Here is a 20,645-nt window from a genome sequence, read left to right as displayed (position 1 = left end):
TCTACAATCAACTTTTTTAATCAAAGTACACTGTTCTTCTGAATAATGTCTGGAATGACCCATTTTATGAGTTTTAATAAATACCTGCCCTGTTATTTTCATACATCTAAACTTCATTTAGTTACAAAGAATATCAGTTTATTTTACACTAGCATTTTATTTTTCTGCACCTTTAAAACTGCTATAGATACTACTTATGAAATATAAATATCTAGTTCGGGTCCCATGCTTTGGATAAATTGCTGCTTTGTCATCTACATTTTTCACAAATGCCTTCTTGAAAAAAGGAAGACATGGAGACTGTAGAAAGCAACAATTTTTAAAAGGGAATAAGACATCCCTCAGGAATAAATAAAACAGATGTTATTGCAAAAAAAGGTCAATGGGAAAGGCAGAGCTAGCAGATACAAGAAGCAGAAATAAAAAATACAGTATGAGCCATACATGTACCATTTAAATTTACAATACACACAAATACAGAAGGATTTTAACATAAAAGTTTTAAGCCAAATATTTAAATACTACAAAACATTACTTAGTATAAAATTTGGTGTGTAATGACAATGCAGCATGATTATTAGAAAACTATAGGGCTCAGTTACAAAAAACCATGCGAGGTGCAAAAGATGGACACAAAGCAACTTGCCTTTTTGTGCCTTTCCAAATTCCGTCTTGCAAATGTTTTTCTAGAATAGGTAAATCTTTTAGATTTACCAATACTAGATATACCATGACCTGGATGAATGAAAATCTTCATAGGGTTGTTTATCAATCTAATGCAGTGTTGCCAGTGTCATATGACATTAGGTAAGTTCCAAAGTAAGGAACTATTGATTTTAAGGGGGCTCATCTTGCAATACTGGTATGGGGTCCATAACCTGGAAACCTGTTAATAATAAAGCTACAAATTACAGAAAGGCTGTCTCCCATAGACTACATTATAATCAAATAATCTACATTTTTTAAAAATTATTTCCTTTTTCTCTGGAAATAAAACAGCACCTTGTACTTGATTATATCTAAGATATAATTAATCCTTATTGGAAGCAAAACCAGACTATTGGTTTTATTTAATGTTTACATGATTTTCTAGTAGACTCAATGTATGAAGATCCAAATTATGAAAAGATCCATTATCTGGAAAACCCCAAGGGGCAGATTTACTAAGGGTCGAATATCGAGGGTTAATTAACCCTCGATATTCGACTAGGAACTAAAATCGTTCGACTTTGAATATCGAAGTCGAACGATTTAGCGCTAATCCTACGATCGAACGATTCGAAGGATTTTAATACAACGATCGAAGGAATATCCTTTGATCAAAAAAACACAGGCAAGCCTATGGGGACCTTCCCCATAGGCTAACATTGAGTTCGGTAGCTTTTAGCTGCCGAACTAGGGGGTCGAAGTTTTTCTTAAAGAGACAGTACTTCGATTATCGAATGGTCGAATAGTCGAACGATTTTTAGTTCGAATCGTTCGATTCGTAGTCGAAGGTCGAACTAGCCCATTCGATGGTCGAAGTAGCCCAAAAAACACTTCGAAACACTTCGAAATTCGAATCCTTCACTCGAGCTTTGTAAATGTGCCCCCTAGTGTAGAGCATTCTGGATAACAGGTGCCATACCTGTACTATAACATCTGTTTGCACAATACTGTCTTCATTCTTAAACTTTTAAAAATAGCTCTAAATTTAATTTGATTAGCATAGAATAATATAGGGATTTAAAATGCTGTGTAACTGGCTGCCCCTATATTAATAAAGTCATGATGATGATAAAGTAAATATAAAAATATATGTACCAACAATTGCATAATGGTACAAGCCACAATAACATTCCCTTCTTAAATTATAACTTTGCCTGTACGAGGGAAATGCTTCTTCACATGATACACTTTTCAGAGAAAGGGGTTTTTGTCATTTGCAGTACAAACGATGAAACATGTTTCCCCTTGCTCTTGTAAAATGTTTTAAAGTGTAATGACAAAATGTCAGATTACACACTTTAAAAGCGATCAATAGTTGGTTCCATTTGCTGCTAAAAGAAAACATGCCAATCTGTCATTTTCAGCTTCTTTGTGTGTCACTTTTGTGCTGCAAAATAGTTTTTTTTAAACTTTTTAGCAATACCTTCCATTTCAGCCTAAGCAAACTGCTATGCCAAGTAACTTTCAAGTAAAGGTAATCAATAAGAGTGTCTGATTTCAAAATGTATGCCTGCACATGAAATATGAAAATAAATGCCAAAACTCAGGTGAAATGCTGCAAACAACAAACCTCTCTTAGGGCAAACTGTACCGAGTCAGAATATGTTAATCTAGTAGACACAACTCAGGGGAAATGCTGCAAACAACAAACCTCTCTTAGGGCAAACTGTACCGAGTCAGAATATGTTAATCTAGTAGACACATAGAAAAATATATATTCATAATTAGAACATAATTTTCAAAAATAGAAAAAAATTATATAAAATATAAGTACAAAGTATATTTTCTAATAATTAAGGCGCACATTTATTAAAAATTTAGCAATTGTGTTGAAATATGTTATACAATCCCAATCATTTTCTCAAATATTCATATTTTTGTAAAAAAAAAAGATCTTAGTTAGGATCAAGTACATGGTATTCTTTTATTATTACAGATAAAAAGTAAATATTTTTTTTAAAAATGTATTTGATTAAAATGACTCTATACAAGATGGCCTTCCCGTAATTCTGAGCATTCTGGATAATGGGTTTCCAGAAAATAGATCCTATTCCGGTAAAATTTCAAATATCAATTTACCATTCATTTTATAGTATCTCAGTAAGAACTGAGCGAGATGAAACTTGCGATTGATATGAGTTCATTGTATCAAAAAATCTAAAAAAAATTGTGGTATCAAAATCACAAGGCAAACAACAATGGGAAAAAGTGAATGAAATGGATGAAAGGGAAATTTGTTTAACTTGCATTAGCTTTAAAAAAGGAAGTCTCCAACATCAGGCTACAGTATGTTAAGGGGCCGATTCATCAAGCTCGAGTGAAGGATTCGAAATAAAAAAACTTAGAATTTCGAAGTGTTTTTTGGGCTACTTCGACCATCGAATGGGCTAGTTCGACCTTCGACTACGACTACGAATCGAAGGATTCGAACTAAAAATCGTTCGACTATTCGACCATTCGATAGTCGAAGTACTGCCTCTTTAAAAAAAACTTCGACCCCCTACTTCGGCAGCTAAAAGCTTCGGCCCCCAAATGTTCTCCTCAAAATGCAAAATAAAGATTTTCCCACCCAGGGGCTGGGTAATTATCAGACACATATTTATGGCATTTGTCTTCTTTTTTTGTAACTTAGAATTTTATAAAGGTTTATAACAAAAACTTATAAAAATAGTTTTACATAACACAGCAATTTAATGCCAACATAAAATAAAGTGAGGAGGGCAATTGCTCAAAACAGCTTAAAAACAGAGGCAACACATTTGTAAGCCAAGGAGAAGAAGAAAAGGAGAGTGGAGAGGGAGAGTAAGAAAGGATGTAGGACGTATTGAGAAAAACATTGTAAAGCCAAAAGATTAGTCCAATTAGTCCATGTTAACAAGATATATCTTCATGATCCCAAAGTAGGTAATAGGCACTAAGAAGTCCAATAGTTGCAGTATTATACATGACAGTAAAAATAAGCGAAAACACAGTTAGCGGGTTTCGCTAGAGGCTCGTTGGGGCCTCACACAAATAGAAATTTAGACATTTTGTTTTATGCAGCAATTGCAATACGAGCTAGGGTCAAGATATGGTTAACCAACTTTTAGGAAGGACCTGGAAGTTCCTCTATTGGTTTTCCTAGACAGTGGTTCCTTGACTATATCTTTACAGCTAACTCGTGAGATTACCTTCTGTACTTTGTCCCAAGAAGGTATACTAAGGGGGCAATTCCAAAGAAGATGGTATAAAGAGCCACGGGTAAGACATCCTCTCTAGCAAAGGCTAGATACTGTTGGATATATTTTGTTAAGCCTGATGGGAGTCATGTACCATAGCACTATATATACATGTTCCTTAAGCCAGACTGATTCCCAATCTTCCAGATCTTTTGTTACCCTAGTTCTTGTTCCCAGTATAACATGTATTTATGCTTAGGAAAGTGCCTTTTGGGGCCAGACATTTTTCATTAATCTCTTGAAAGGGGAGAGAGTTGGTGTCTCACTTGCAAATACTCATAAAACATTATCAGCACTTCAGGGGCTTCAGCCTGTAGCTCTACAAACTGCTGCAGTTGAAAAGCGTCATGTGTTATAATGTCATAGACCCTAAAAAGACCATTGGCTCTCCAGGTTTGGTAAAAGGCATGTTCCAGGTGGGAATAGGTGGTTAGGAATAGGTGGGGGGGGTCAGCGGTGAGTAGGAGGAGCTTAAATTCTCTTTGCCTTTCAGTCTCCACCAAATTGCAGGAATTGATTTATTTGATTCAAGCACAGTGCTCGGGGGCATAAGTTGGTGGCCCCAGTTCCATAACAATGCTCCATGTGGGTTGGATGCAGAAAGGTTTTCTCGATTTTGGCCCAGAGTGGGTAAGGTTCAAAGCTAGACCGTGCTGTAATCTATCGTAAGTGGGATGCATCATGGTAGTTTCGGATGGCCAGTCCTTGTAGTTTGTTGCTAAGTAGAACAGACTTGGCAAGCTTGTGTTTTTTATTTGCCTAGATAAAATTATGAAATTTACACTGAATTTCTGATGAGGTTTTAAAGGGGACCAACACAGGCAGAGTTTCCAACAAATACAAAAAATGTAGGCAAGTAGTTATTTTAATCGCTGCTATACACTCAAACCATGAAAGGGAAAAATGTGACCATTTATGCAGGGTCTGCTTTGTTTGTTTGAGAGGGGTAAAACACTTTGTTTGAATAAATCATAATACAGATGTGTGATATGGACCCCTAAGAAGGTTAGGTAATTATGTCTCCATTTATACCTGAATTTTGGTTTTAGCAAGTCAATCATTTTGGGAGATATGCATAAGGGCAATGCCTATGATTTATCCAGGATGATTATTTTCCAGAAAGGTTACTGTAGATATCAAGTGCACCATGCAGAGATGGTAAAGAGATCCGTGGGCTAGCCAAGGACAACAGAACATCATCTGTAAACAAAGCCATTTTGTATTCCCTCTGAGCTATTTCAATTCCTTCGATATCTGGGTAGCCTCTAATGAATGCAGCCAGTGGCTAAATACTTAGAGCATAAATGAGAGGAGACAAGAGGCATCCCTGCCTCGTACCCTACCGTAATGTTTATGCTTTTTCCAGTGGCATGAGGAAGTTTAAGACAGGCTGTTGGTATACTGTATAGTGCTTTTATAGCGGTTAAGAAGTGACTTCTAAAATACAGATGAGTCAGTAGGGAGAATAGGTATGACCAATTCAGATGATCAGCAATTTGTGTAGGGTTATGTATGCACAGACCCTGAGGTGATCTGAGTTTGGTAATTGTTGTGTGGGCCTTACAGTCTATCAACTTGTTAGTTAATAAAGTCAATTGCTTGTCTCCTTGTTCATAAAAAGTTTGTCTTGAACATTTAATGGTCTTGTCTATCTCCCTTAATCTGAAGATTTGTAAGTCTTGCATCACTTGTAGGAAGTTCTGCAGGGTGTCAGGGTAGTTAGTTAATTGATTATTATGTCTCTAACCTGATTATTCTGATGAATGTGATTTAAAGCTTAAACGCTTGGAAGTACCCAACTTTAAGCAAACACGTGGTGTTTGTAAGAAGTAATCTGACACCCTTTAGTAAATTCTGGGAAGGTGTGGAACTACAACAACCAACAACCCACTACACTGATTCCTTTTATGCTTAATTCTTGTCTCCCCAAGCTTTTTAGCACTGACTCATACAGACTTTAATAATGCCAAGTTTATCTACAGGTATGTCTGCTAGCAGGCTTTGGATAGCTGTGGCAACTGTCTTGGAGATCGAGTCTGCTAAGGACTTCTGTAGATTATCACGCTGCTCCGCCAATATTTGAGCTATTACAGGAGTCGTATGCAGGTCTGAAGGGTCTGGGGAGAAAGCCAGTGCTTTTTGCAACTGACCTGGAGAGTGCCATGTGAAAGGGTAGTAGCTGCTAGGTGAGGAAGGTGGAGAAAGAGAGTCATGCTCAGAGTTTACTTTAGCACCATCTTGACTTGGTGCACGCTGCTTTGATGGCACTGATTTCTGGTGAAAAGGCAACATTGTGCACTTTTGTACTCTATGTTTTCGTTTCCCCATTTGTTGGTAAGGTATTGTGACCCGAAGCATACTGAAAACGTTGCTGATAGCTAATGCTTTGGGCTTAGAGAGGCCTGCTGGGACAGAGCTCTTGGTATATGCATCTTGACTAGACCATGGTTGGCCTCGCCCCCCAAGGCATTTGTCCTTTTATCAGACAGTACACAACAATTATTATACAGTACAGGTATGGGATCAGTTATCTGGAAACCATTATCCAGAAAGCTCCAAATTATGGAAACTCTGTCTCCTATCCCTAGACTCCATTTTATCCAAATAATTAAAAATCCCTTCTCTCTGTAATAATAAAACAGTTCATTGTACTCGATCCAAACTAAGATTTAATTAATCTTTATTGGAGGCAAAACCAGCCTAATGGGTTTAATTAATGTTTACATAATCATACCTTAAGTAGACTTAAGGTATGAAGATCCATATTACGAAAAGATGTTATCTGGAAAACCCCAGGACCAAGCATTCTGGATAACAAGTCCCAAACCTGTATATAGTATGCTGATAAATTAAGCAACATTTTAATTTTGATCCTTATTGTTCTGTTTTGGTGATCTGCCTATAGGAGAAGAACCTATAATTATTCTCTGTTCATGTACCTGGCTATTTCTGTTTTACTTTCCTAGCATTATTTCAATTATGGTTGTGTATTTGCCACTCTCTCTATGAGGCCAGCTCACACACACAGAAGAATGGGTTTAATCTAGTATACAGCTGCATTGATAATGAAAACCCACAATTTAATTAAAATACTGTAGGCTTGTTTCTATGGCTGTGACACTATATCAACAAATATATTTCACAGGGCTTTGCTTCTGTAAATTAAAAACTTCCAGCTTTTAAATCAGTATTCCCAGAAACATCTAGGGTTGGATTAAAATGCTATTCTTTGGATTCACCATCATTTTGTGTGAATTACTTTTTGAAAAAGGAAACTGGCTCATTTCAAATGTTTATTAATATGCTGAACCTCATTAACTAACCTATTAAAGTACTAATTTTGGCACAAAAACATCACTTTAGTTCCAGCAATAATAATAATAATAATGTAACATTATTCGCCAGCCTGTCACATTTTCAAATAAGCAGGCAGAGAAACAAACAGCAGCTTGGTACCAGTCAGTCCCAGACAGTCTCAAAGTACAAAGAAAATAAATACAGAATTAAAATACTGCAATGGAGGGTCTGGAGGTAATATACAGTAGCAATGCCGGCACTAAAGTTATCTGAACACAAGCTTCTACAGATGGGATTACACTCTGAACTCTCAAAAATAAAAATAACCCAAAAGATGCATTTATGTTTTCCTGGCTTTTGATTATTCTCAGGTTAAAACACAAAATTCCCAGCCATTCACTACAGTTTCTTCTTCAGGGAAATGTATTCAACATTCAGTGTTCGCTCATCCAGAAAATGCATGTTAAACATACCTCTTAAATAAATGGATTTGTTTTCTCAGTTGGAATAAACAAACGATCTAATAAGAAAATTATACAAGCATGTCAGAAAAGTATTGCAGCCCAATATGCCCATTTATATTCAGGGGAAGCCATTCTATGACAGTTCTTGTTTGAGTCAGATATAAACCAGACATAAAAAAGCACAGGTATGTATATGTACAGTATAATACAGCCTAGACCAGTTGGCTCATAACATGAGTACAGATAAAGGAATGAGTAATTCAGCTATAGTTACAAAATAGTTACTGACGGACTGCAAATATACCCAATACCATCACCCAGCATTTCATTCCAATTGACCTGATCAGGGTTTTTAGGTTTATATAGGAACTTAAATAGATAGTGTTCTCCCAACATTCACCAGATCGACAGTGTCAATAAAAGAATTTTTGCAGCAGAGCACTGCTTTCAACCTGGTCTGTTCCACCAACGACGTTTAGACTGAATTTATTATACCTTGGACGGGGTATAGTAGCAGAGCCATAGAGGTTAAAAATCAAGGGGAAGGTATCACATCCAGTGGAAAACAAAGTCTACTGAATGAGTAATGCTATCGTAAAATTCGGGAAAGGAGGCTTCAGTGAATGCTTTTCTTTCAGAAAGAAAATGAGCCCTAACAAAGGTGAAGCAGCAACAGAGTTATTCATGAAGAAAAACATGAATATCCTACAATGACAGGTCAAAGCCCTGATCTAATACCAATTGAGAATCGTGTCAGGGTGCGAGCTTCATCTGAAATAAAACAAAATTTTTAAAGTAAAACGAGAGACTCGTAGCCATCATTCAAAGAGTGAAAACAGGTCCTGCCACAGATCACCAAAGGAAAAAGGAACAGCTCTCTATTCACTTGCATAAATTGCACTTGTGAAAATGGTGACGATTATGAAAATACAGTGTCTGCCATCCTTTAATAAATATACATCTAATCCTATAATTAAATAGAGAGAGTGTGAGTTCCCCTCTGGAAAACAATGCAGGACTGTAGCTTGAGCTGTCAAAATCGGGAGTGTCCATCTCAAAACAGGACAGTTAGGAGGTGTGCCTCCCCAATCCTTCCTTTTTCTTCAAGAAAGGTGCAGGCCAAGGAGGTGCAGCACGAGACCATCGGTATGGGGAACAAGGGTAGGAGGGACTGTTCACACCAGGCCCTCTCAATAGATTTTTTGGAGCGGGACTCAAGCCTCCCAAGTTACGCCATTGCTCTTGCTATCCCTATGAAACAGAAATTGCGCAGACTTTGACACCCCAAAGAAACTATCATATCATATAAGTATCATACCCAGCAAAATATTCTCTTTGGCATACCACAGAAATGTAATTCCCATTCTGCTGAAACATAGTAACAAGCGAATAAGTTACCAATTATGATGACAAGTGTTAATCGTTACGATTAGGTTTACAAGGAAATTTTAAAAATGGTAATTTTTTTATCACCCAATCCATATTCATGACAATTAGCAATATCAGAATCTGACACAAACACATCTCTCTTTCACTCTCTCTTTCTGTCACCTGATAGGACACTCTAGTCATCAATCAATAACACAGCAAATTACAAAAGTGACATTTGATGCTGGCATCTAAAAGATTGTGCTGATATCTGACTCACTCAGATATCAAAGCTGTATATTAAATTAATACACATAGGGGCAGATTTACTAAACTTGAGTGATGGTTCAAATTTCAAAGTAAATTTTTAGGTACTTCGACCATCGAATAGGCTATATTTGAACATTCGACTTCAAAATAAAAAAAATTCGACTATTCGACCATTCGATAATCAAAGTACTGTCTCTTTAAAAAAAACTTTCACTTCATACTTCGCCAAATTAAAGTTAACGAAGTGCAATGTTAGCCTTAGAATTCGATATTCGAATTCAACGTTTTTTAATTCGATGGTCGAATTTCGAAGTTTTTTGTACTTCGAAATTCGACCCTTGATAAATCTGCCCCATAATGTACATGACAACTCGTTCAGCTGTTTGGCACTCAGGTGTGATGCTTGTATCAAATGAGCCGTACCTAAAAACCATGCAGAATTTAAGGGAGGCTCTCCCAAAGCGTTAATTTTAGGCAAATAATTCAAATTTTTAGAAATTGTTTCATTTCATCTATTTGATGGTAAGTAAGCTGAATAAATGCATATATCCATATCAAGTGGCAAAACAGTCCTACTGGGTTTATTTAATGTTTAAATCCAACTACTCGGACAGTAGAATCAATTCCGAATTTAATTCAAAATATGTATATACTGTATATTTTGGTCCATTTCAGACATGTGTGTACTGTACTGTGGATTCACGGCCCCATGTGTTACTCCCAACAAAAATGTCAGCCCCACAAACTGGCAAATAAGCTGCAGAGATTGTCAGGAATAGACAATATGCCTATAAAAGACAGGAAAATACAATAAGTCTATGTATGGACAGCAGTTTTATGTGCACCACTGAAATTCTATAAACCTAACAGTCCATTACAGGTGTTAGATGGTGTGGAGACACCATTCAAGAAACAAATCAGCAGGTTATTTCATGGTCTGACAATATATCCATTAGGTCAATTCTGTAGACTGAGCACAGATATTGCTGAACATCATTTTACTGATCCTAGTTTGACTAGACTGGAGGACAACGACCATGGACCATTTCACGATTAACTGCATATTAAACTCAGAAAACAGCTAAAAAGCCATGTAAAGTTGAGAGTACAAAATAAACAAAGCCAGCTTTCAAGATGGCCTGGAATATTGAAAGACCTGCCCATAACCTCCATGCTTATCTTTTATGTGTCAGAGTAAATCGAAGGGGGAACAATGTCTTTAAAACAAGGACATTTTAATATTTTAAAAAACAAGCTTGTTTGGAACACTGGGAGGATTTTGCTGAAGATCTCATCTAAGTAATAATTTATAAAACAATAGAGCACAGTTGACCAAACAGTGGAAACATATTTAATAATTACAGTGTCTTGCAAGGTCTACTTAACATGGCATGGGCAATCCAGTTTAGAGACTTACACTTTGTTATGCTTCATGTCAAAACGTTTACCCTATAACTATATCTGCTTACACTATCTTATTGAGATGAACACTGAGTAATTGTGAAATCTCTTATACAGCATATAAACTATTAATTTCTCCCTACAATTACATCCTTTGTTACTATGTTAAAATTGGTGCACTTCAAAAATGAGATATTTTCCTACAAATTGGTGTAACTAAAGGCTTACAAAACCCGGAGCAAATATGCATAGAGGACTTATCATTGCTCCCATTTCACCACATGTAATGGGACTTTATTGGATTCAGTGAATTCTGTCCACAGAAATATAGGTCTCCTGACAGGTCCTAATTGGAAAGTGTGCCCTGGTAAAGTTGCAATCACTCCCCACCTGGTAGTTATGCCATTATTTAAGACCATCTTGGTAAATTGAAGGAGATGGAAAGAATGTTATTCCTCAACTTTCTTCACTAATTCTTGAAATCCAACCAGCTCCATATCTGGAGACTTTTAGGTACAAGGAAAATAAAAATGATAGCAAGAAAAGAAGAAGAAATACTGTGAATTGTAATTGTGACTAATGAATTTTAAGACCTTATGTAAGGTTACATTACATTCATTGTGCTCTGGCACAAAACATAAAATGCTTGTTCTTTTCTGATGACGGATGCAGGATGAGTTGATACAGGCTTGTAAAACCTTATACTTATACTGCTGAACAAAAACACCTAATTCACACAGCCACTAACACTTAAAAGCTGATCTTTACCAATATAGCTATCTAGAGTCACCAAATAGATCTCGATGGGGCTTATTCAGACCCATCAGGAGAGGGCCTCATTAGCAGCTCAAATTTTGATGCAAGGCCAATAATAAGTAGAACACTCTATCTTTTGGCCAACTTTAGATTACTACTTAGCCTTTAAACTTACTAAAGAAAAGATAGTCATTATCAGCTAATCTCATAGAATGAGATGTGCAAGAGTATTTTAACTTAACTATGCTGCCTTGCACAGAATATAATTAATATAAATACTGCATCTCAGCTGCCATTATTCTGAGATATTATCCTATACAGAACCATAAATAACAGTAAGCAATATCACTAGATGTAACATGAGAGAAGACTCTGCCTTCCATAAATGATAAATAATACATGTGCAATGCTATCAACTTATGATGAATAGGATGTTTTCTATTCATGAAGTAATATCTCATGCTGTGTTTAAAAAGCTGCATTATCTAAAATGTATTTCTTCTGGGCCCTAAAATGACTTTACTAGATAGACAGACAGACAGACAGGCAGACGAATAGATAGATAGATATTAACTCCACAGAGATAGAGATTGACTCCATCTCAATGTCTGAAGGATGTAATATTAAGTGATAATAAAACTAGTGCATGATGGATTACAATGCTGCAAGATTTGAAAATGCAGCTCCCTGCTCCACAGTCCGTTGATTACTATGTATGGAAAAAGAGTTGCTTGTCATTTGTCAGCTAAGGTACTAAAGTTTAGAAAAGAACCCCTTCCAGCAATGCTGTCTGGATAAGTATTCTTGAGTAAATCATTACATGCAGTGCACTATTCCCCCGGCCATCCAGTTGCTCAACTGCAATTCCATGAACAGGTTGTAGCATTTGGAAAGGTGATCTGGTAACTTCAGTTAACTCCTGTTAATAATAAGTAATGAAACCTTATTGTAGCTTATAGGGTAAGCAGGAATAGGATAGCAGGCACCTAAAATAAAAAACCCACTAAAGAGCAGATTATCCACAAATGCCATGGAATTTATTAAAAGATCCAAATTTAAAACGCACAAATGACAAACTCACTGAACAATCAAAAAGAAACCCAATACCTCTTAAACATCAAATTTAAGCTTTTCAGACAATTCCTTGCAAAAAAAAAAAGAAAATCCAATAGGACCAGCACAACTAGAGATTCATGACAAAAATAGACTTTCGAATGTTAGTACATAGGCCCCTAAGGCTAATTTTTAGACAGACACAGCACATGGGGCAATTTTCAGAAGCGATTCAGGTTTACTGTCCCACAATCCAAATTTTTTCCCAGAATTCCATCACTGTACTAAGCAGTGCCAAGAGCAACTGTTTCAAAATGTTTGACAAAGGGGCGTGACCCCGAAACGTTGCACCTGCACTGCATTAAAAAATTGCAAGGGCTTGCCCTGCAGCTTCAAATCCTGTGTGCCGGTGTGCTTTTTCGTATCCACTTGAGAGGTTTGCCGATTCCTTCATCACCGGGCACCAGGTACCACTATATTGGACGTCTGTCGTGGGTGTGCGATTTACTCTACAGCTACCTGAACTGTTTCAAAATGTCCCATACTTCATGCTAATTATGTTATGAAGGTGCGTGGCATTAATAACAGTATTAGTATGTAAACCGTTTGACATAAGTCAGTAGAACAAATTGATGGAATCTACTTGTTGAAATCTGGTGGCAGTAATTCTAGGGTTCCCTTGCATTACATGCACTTGCAAATCATTTATCAGAAAAGACTGGGTGCACCTGTGTGCTGTGCAAAGACACGCAAGCAAATAGCATGTAGGAGTACACATTTTAGCATGCCCTACTTGCCGTTGTATTCATAAATGTGCCTTTCTCTGAATGTTCAAAAACGTATTCCTTATAAAGCAAAAATTGTGGTAAATCATAGATAAGAGTCTTTTCTTGGTGTCAGATCACATAAACTGTATCAGCCATATCTAACTAGTTACTTCTAATTCACTGAATTACAAATGTCTTTTAGACGTATTTACTGCTCAATGTTCCATCCATCTATAAAGGCAACACTAATTTAACATTCTAGACACATATCTTCATGATATAGGGATCTTCTTTTCACCTTTTCCCACTAATTTACAGACTTTTTCAGATCATCAGCTTCCCTAGATACAGAACTGTCAGGGCAAATGATTGTACAGTTTAGAGTTGCAGGCTGAACATGTCAAATGAAAAATTGATATACTTTTTTATGATTTTTGGGGAAATTACATTCACAAAGAATAGAACATTTATATTATAAAATAACACAGCACTTCCTAAACAATATGCTCTTATAAACATTAATCCTAGCCTTGGTCCGAGTTCCTTAAGATCAGTTGGGAATGTATTCAATATTTCATGCAAAGAGCTTTGTAAAGTTCTAGTATAAGTATGTTTTTCAGATCTGTATATCTCTAAAATCTAACATATATGTATTGTGTTTTGTGTTGTTTCACTTTTTTATTTCCTTTCAGTGTACTAAGTCAGATGACAGAGAGGGGGTACAGAATTGATAACATTTGGTAGATACACTATGCAAATGGTTTGTCTAATAAATAGCCACCTGTACTGTTAAATTGGTTGCTGCTTCACCTTTTGGAATGGAACTGCTTGTGATGAGTTTGTATATGGAGATATGGAGATATATATGAATATTTACATTGCTGTTCGAATTCTTTGCATTTCCTTCCTAAGCTCCACATTCAGTTTTTGATTGATGAGAACAATTATTAAAATTTACACACAAAAAAGGAGCCAAAAGTCGCTGAAAAGTCTGAAGATAGGCTTTACAGAATAGCAGTACAATAAATTATTCCATATCTAGCATAGTACAACATGTACAATTCAACAGGAACATAACATGGATGTAAATAAAGCCAGTTACAACAAAGGTAAATGTATTCTTCTGCTCTTTTGCTCTTAACTGTGTATGTGCTAAGATCGTGTAACGGAAGAGGAAGATTGCACTGGCAAAACCCAGAAAGAAAGTGTCAATGCACAGGTTGGTTCCTCTTAAAGGAGAACTAAAGCGTAACTAAAGAAGTAGGCTAGAAATGCTGTGAATTATGTTTTTGGCTTCTGTAGCCAGTGCCGGATTTACATAGTTGGCGCCCCTAGGCCCACTGCCGTTCATCACCCGTCCCCTCCCCTTTATTTGTGCATATTTTCATCATCTGGACCGGATCAATGGGGATTGGCGCATGGGAAATATAAAAAATTATCTCCAGCGCAACCGCAGTGTTTTTGAACCAATTTGGGTGTGGTAGGGCAGCATGCCGCCCCCCTAAAATCCTGCCGCCCTAGGCCCGGGCCTAGGTGGCCTTTCCACCAATCCGGGTCTGTCTGTAGCATTATCTTATATAAAAGGCCAACCTCATTTTCTGCTTGATAATTTGAAACAACCCCTAAACTTAGGATCTCAACAGCTGCTCAGAGCCCACTGAGCATGTGAGTGTCACAGACACTTTCCAAGATGGTGACCTCCTGTGATAAATTTGAAGTCCTGGATTATTGCGAATTATTGAGAAGCTGAAACATTAGGCTGGTGCAATAAATCCAATATATAAAATATTACATTTTAGCTATATTCATTTTTAGGCTTTAATTGCTACTTAAACTGCTACATTAAACAAGTGATCATACTGTATGTGTAGGGACCTATATGTTCTGCTAGTTCCTATAGAGTTAATCCCCTACCTTTCCTTGTAGTTTATCTTATCCTTTGTTATTGGGCAAAGCCTTTGTAACAGTTTAAGTGTAACACCCTCACCTATTGGACAAAGAGTGTAATGACACTCCCCTGCCTGCCACACTGCTATATAGTGTTGTGCAGGGAGTGGCCTCTTCCTCTTTGGCTCCTGGTGTCTGTGCTGCTAGGTGTTTCCCATTGAGCCTGCGATCACCAAGGCCCCAGTAAAGCCATTTACCCCAAAGGGACCTGTACCTTTGGTGCTGAAGTCAGGAACCAGGCAATCCCGTGAATGAGGTTAGCTATCGTTAGGGCAGACCTGTAATAGTCTCTAGGAGAGAGAGAGATAGTCAGCGTTGTGTATCATGAGCAGCTGTGTGCTCCATCAAGGATAATAGCAGGGAGTAGCTTCCCAAAGGCTTTTTGTTTGCCTTTAGAGCAGGGAACTCAGTGATAGGGAATCTAGGTTAGCAGTGGACTGCCTGTACCCTACCTGATTGATCCCGATCCCCTCACTGGTATATCAGTCTTTGGGACAGAGGTTTTCTCCTTGACTATTTGAGTAGTGCTCTGTGATGTGCTATACCTTCTACAACTCCTGCGTGAGTAAACCTGTGGTCAATTGCATTTGCATATTTGTACAATAAATACCACTCTTTTGCTCATACACTAGCTGGACACATTTAACTATCTATGTGCTGAATAGCCCAAGAAAGTGTTACATATGCCATTTGCACAAATTAATGATGTCACAGGCAACACATCAATAGTGTGTCTGAAGCAGATAGACATAATTATAGTTATCAGAACTATGCAAATGTTATATGCATGACCCTGACCTAACAAGCCATTTCATTAATGAGAAATGGACATATTATAGAAAATGTAGTTTAGGTATGGGACCTGTTATGCAGAATGCTTGGAGCCTGGGGTTTTCAGGATAAGGGATCTTTGCGTAATTTGGATCTTCATACCTTTATTCTGAAACACAATAGGTTGATTTGCTTCTAATAAGGCTTAATTATTTTAGTTTGGATCAAGTACAAAGATACTGGGTTATTTAATTTGGATTATTTGGATAAAATGAAGTCTATGGGAGACAGCCTTTCCGTAATTCTGAAGTTTTTGGATAATGGTTTTCTGCATAACTGATCCAATACCTGTACAAATCTTAAAGTACATTTAGTAGGTATTTACTAAAACTCAACTTTTTCTCCCTTTTCGCCCTAAAATTTAACCAAACTCCAAACCTGAATCCACTTAATTTACCATTAAAACTTCTTGAAAAAATTGGTGCAAAAAAATTTGAATTGATACCATGAAAACTTGATTTTATGGAATTGTCGCAGCTACAAATCAAATTTATGGGATTATCGATCGAGAACTAGAGCAAGAATTTTAAAATACTGCCTTGAATTGACTATGAGGCTACATTATTATTATAACATACTGTATCTTTTTTTCAGATTCTCTCCTCTTAATATTTGATTTTTGCAATTTATATTGGTATTCAATCATACAGACATGCAACTGGTCCAGGTTTTATATTTTCAGAAGTTTTCAAATTATTTAAGATATCTTTTCTTTCCCTCCAGTAACCATAGCAACCAGGTAGTTCTAGTAACAAAAACGACATATCTACATAGTCTTGTGAATTTGCTCTCAGTTCGCCAAGAAATTTCAAGTTGACGGAAAGCAGAAAAAACAATTATAAAGGAAATAAGGTTACAATAATATTCTTCTAACCTACAAAATTTTCTGGTAGGAAAGAAAGTGTATTACCTTGGGATACTGTTTAAATGGTATAAGTACTCTTTCTGAAAGCTTTATGTTTTTGTTGCTGATTATGTCTAAGTATTTCTTTTCCCCATCTTCTTTATTTCCCTCTGAATCTTGAAACTTTACAATCTCTGTAAAAAAAAGAACATAAAGAATTAAATTATAGCACAACAAACATCACTTATTAAAATGTAACTTGTGTTCCTCATAGGTTATATCTCATAATATTGTTCAATGTCAATACATGCATGATTAGTAAGCTAGCCTGTAAAATCTATCAAGCTAACCTTTGCAAAACCCTCATCCAGATAAAGGCAATTAGTTCATAGATCAATCCCCATTAATTTTATTTAAAGGAAACTAAACATGGCTAAAAACATACCATATTTTATCTACTTACTGCTCCAGCCTACAGATACAACATTTGTATAACAGTAACCATCCAGGCCTTCCAAGTTGTCTCAGGAGCTCATCATCAAAGATTTTGCTAGATGTGTCAGCAGAGCCAGAACTTGGGGTTGTAGGCAGAAGAGCCATGTGCCTAGGGTGCAACATTAAGAGGCCGCAGGGGTGTATTACCATATAGGCACTGGAAGGCCTGTGCCTGGCTTGACAACTTTAGAGGTGTGGCTCTCCAGTGTCTATTATATGCTCAAAAAAATGTCCTCAAAACAAAAATCTGCTCCACCACCACCAGCTACTCCGTCACTAAAGGGGAGAGGGAGTGGGGTGTAGTGGTTAGCTTGTATGCATCAATCTTACGGAAGTAACATAACACCTATGCGTATTATATAACTTCCACGTATGCTAATTACGTCACTGTTGTAATGTGCATGCGCCAAAAGGCCGCATTGAGGTACACTTCACCAAAATACAGCCCTGGCTATGACCATAGGCACATACCCCTTCTGCCTTTGCTACTGGCATTCACAGAAGGGGGTTGATGCATAGACTCAGTTCAGAATTATCGGAAATGTCAAAGTAGGGAAGGCTGGGGAACAGGTGGATAACTGCAGCAGACAAATGACTGGCAGGAGAATTTAGTGAATTTGAATAAATCCAGCGAGGAGTGGGGGGGGGCAGGGTATTACAGACAGTGAACATGGGATGCTGGGCCAAGTAGTATTGTCTTAGGTGCAAATACTACTTGGGCGGGCCCAGACAAGCTCAGTGTGCTCTGCGCAACTGTTGTGATGCTTGGCTTAGAGGTTATCAAGCAGAAAATGAGGCTCAACTGTAGCTTATGATACAAGACTGATTATTACATTCTGATTTTAATTGCACTGGTTTTGGAGCTGCCATATAATTAGATTTTAATACATTTCTAATCAGCTTTGTATAAAGACAAATATTCTATTTACACAGTATATTTGAGTCAGTCCCTAAACTCAGTAACTGAAAGCAGCACAGAGCATGTGCAGCGAATCAACAGAAAAGAAGATAGGGAGCTACTGGGACATTTTCAGAGGTTCAGATCTTTACTGCTAAAAGGCTGTGGTTGCCTTGGACTTGTACAATAAAAAACATATTGCATCACATGTCTAACCCACTGTACGTCTCTGTTAAGATTTAGTTCGCATTTTAAAATTATAATCCATTAATCTGTAGGTGAGTTCCCATGCATATTCAAAAATGTTTGTTCAGCCTGCCCTGAGTGAGTCCTGCTCTTTGTTGATGATCTAAAGAGCAAATCTCTTGGCAGAGCACAAAACTCAATTAACTCTGCAGAGCAAATGGGCTTCCTTTCCTTTATGATTATGTGAGGAATAGGATGAGGAAGGGTGTGTGCCTAATCAGCAGCTTCCTCTGAGTATGAAATAGTTGATAGACAATATTTTATTAAAGTTATCAAACCATTGAGAAGAGGCAAATACCAAAGCCTATTATGCATGAAAGAAAAAAAATCTTTTAGATTTGCTCACAGACTTATTCTTGAGGCAAGGGACAGTACTTATGGTTTGCTGGGATAGGAATTCCAAGATCAAATGTGCTGCAAAAATATCTAGACTAGAAAAATGCATTGAAATGGACTGAAAGCAATGGCTTTAAGAATTAAACATTACATGAGATTAAAGAATATCTGCACAAAAAACTAAATTGCATACTCAATATATTTTAAGCATAGTCTGAAAATAGTAAAAATTATCGACACTTGCTGAGCTCAGCAATTCTGCTTCTATACATGCTCTTTACTGTTCAGCCTGCTCTGATGAAACATATAAACATATATATTTCTGCAATGATCATCTGCCTCGATAAAGTGTTACTTTCAGGGTTCCCTTAGTGGGTTACAGCAACAAATGTAAATAACTTGCTTCAAGAGAATTGCACCAATACACCTAATAGTATAAATTGCACATTGCAGCGCATGCTGTTTAAAAAAAATTCTGGGGAAAAACCACTGTAGATTTCTGTCCATCCATCTATCTATCTATATGTGTGGGAATGGAGTGTAGGAAACTTTATTTAGATATTTGCATCTTATCATTATGACATCTTTTGTCTGTTGAAAGGAAAGAATATACTTTATCTATATAGCCCCAATATGTTACACAGCAGTATTGTGAGAGCGATATTGTGTAGCTGATTAAATCTTTTACAGCTGATTCCTACAGGATAAGTGCTGCAATATAAATAAGCCCTTGCCAATTAACACGTTTGACTGAATGTGAAGAAGGCAACCTATATTTAGGGATGCCACCTTTCCTGGACATAAAACATCAGCATTTCTAATTTTTTTCCTTCTACTTTCTTTTAATACCTAGCAGCAAGGGAAAATTTTATCAGCTTAGCCAATAAAACACCAGCCTGATAGCAAGCCAATCGACAATCACAACAATGTGTACAAGAATCCTGCTGCTTCTTAAATGAGAAACAAACTGTAAAGTAAAACCCTAACCCCTACCCTACATAGACCCTCCTCCCTCCTCCCCCCCAGCATTGCTACTACCCCAGACAAATGCCTCTAACTCTTTACTTAACCCTCCATGCAGATTCTGTCCAACGGAGTTCATGACAGCCATCTTCTTCTCTCCGGTAATCTTCAGAATGAGACTGGCGAAACGGCGCATGCACAGTTGGAGCAATTTTCTGTTCCGTGACAACTGTGCTTGCGGCAAAACTCACGAAAATTCCAAAGATTACAGAAGCGGCTGAAGATGGCGCCCGTGAACTCCACTGGACAGAATCTGCATGGAGGGTTAAGTAAAGAGTTAGGGGCATTTGCCCGGGGTAGCAGCTAGGCTTGGGGGGAGGAGGGTCTTTGAAGGGTAGGGAGGTAGGGTGTTTTTTATTAAGGGTTTGTTTCTCCTTTAAAGGGCAAACACAGCAAAAGTGTATCCCCCACTGGAGATGTAATCTAATAAAAGGGATGACAAAATTACACTAGTAAGTGCTATGCCAACCAGACCAGAATGTGGGCCATGTTTGAGAACATGCATGCTCATAATAAGCAAGTGCCCCAGCCCACTCATCAGGCTCATACGCATGATAGGTTGTTTCCTCCCACAATCTTATGTCACAAGCATGCACATTATAAGCTAGCTGGTGTGGCTGGAGCACTCATCAGAGGTATTTTTTTGGCAAAAACAGTAAACCAAATGTGTCATCTATTTATTTATACAACATGCAATTCTGCAAAAATGTAAAGTAACCAGAT

General features: G+C 37.3%; 1 protein-coding gene across 2 annotated transcripts in view; it reads right to left on the bottom strand.

The window, feature by feature from the left end:
* The window catches only part of khdrbs2.S (KH domain containing, RNA binding, signal transduction associated 2 S homeolog), a 146,118-nt gene that overhangs the window by 90,905 nt on the left and 34,568 nt on the right, over positions 1 to 20,645 (bottom strand). For both annotated transcript variants that reach the window (XR_005961591.1, XM_018265525.2), the window contains exon 2: positions 16,991 to 17,118. Coding sequence is in view for 1 of the 2 variants with exons in the window: in XM_018265525.2 (XP_018121014.1) it covers positions 16,991 to 17,118 (128 nt within the window). In the remaining variant the exon portion in view is untranslated. The remainder of the gene's footprint in view (positions 1 to 16,990; positions 17,119 to 20,645) is intronic.

Source organism: Xenopus laevis, chromosome 5S (assembly GCF_017654675.1).
Source record: "Xenopus laevis strain J_2021 chromosome 5S, Xenopus_laevis_v10.1, whole genome shotgun sequence".
Classification (NCBI taxonomy): domain Eukaryota; kingdom Metazoa; phylum Chordata; class Amphibia; order Anura; family Pipidae; genus Xenopus; species Xenopus laevis.
This window is presented reverse-complemented; position numbering and strand designations above follow the sequence as displayed.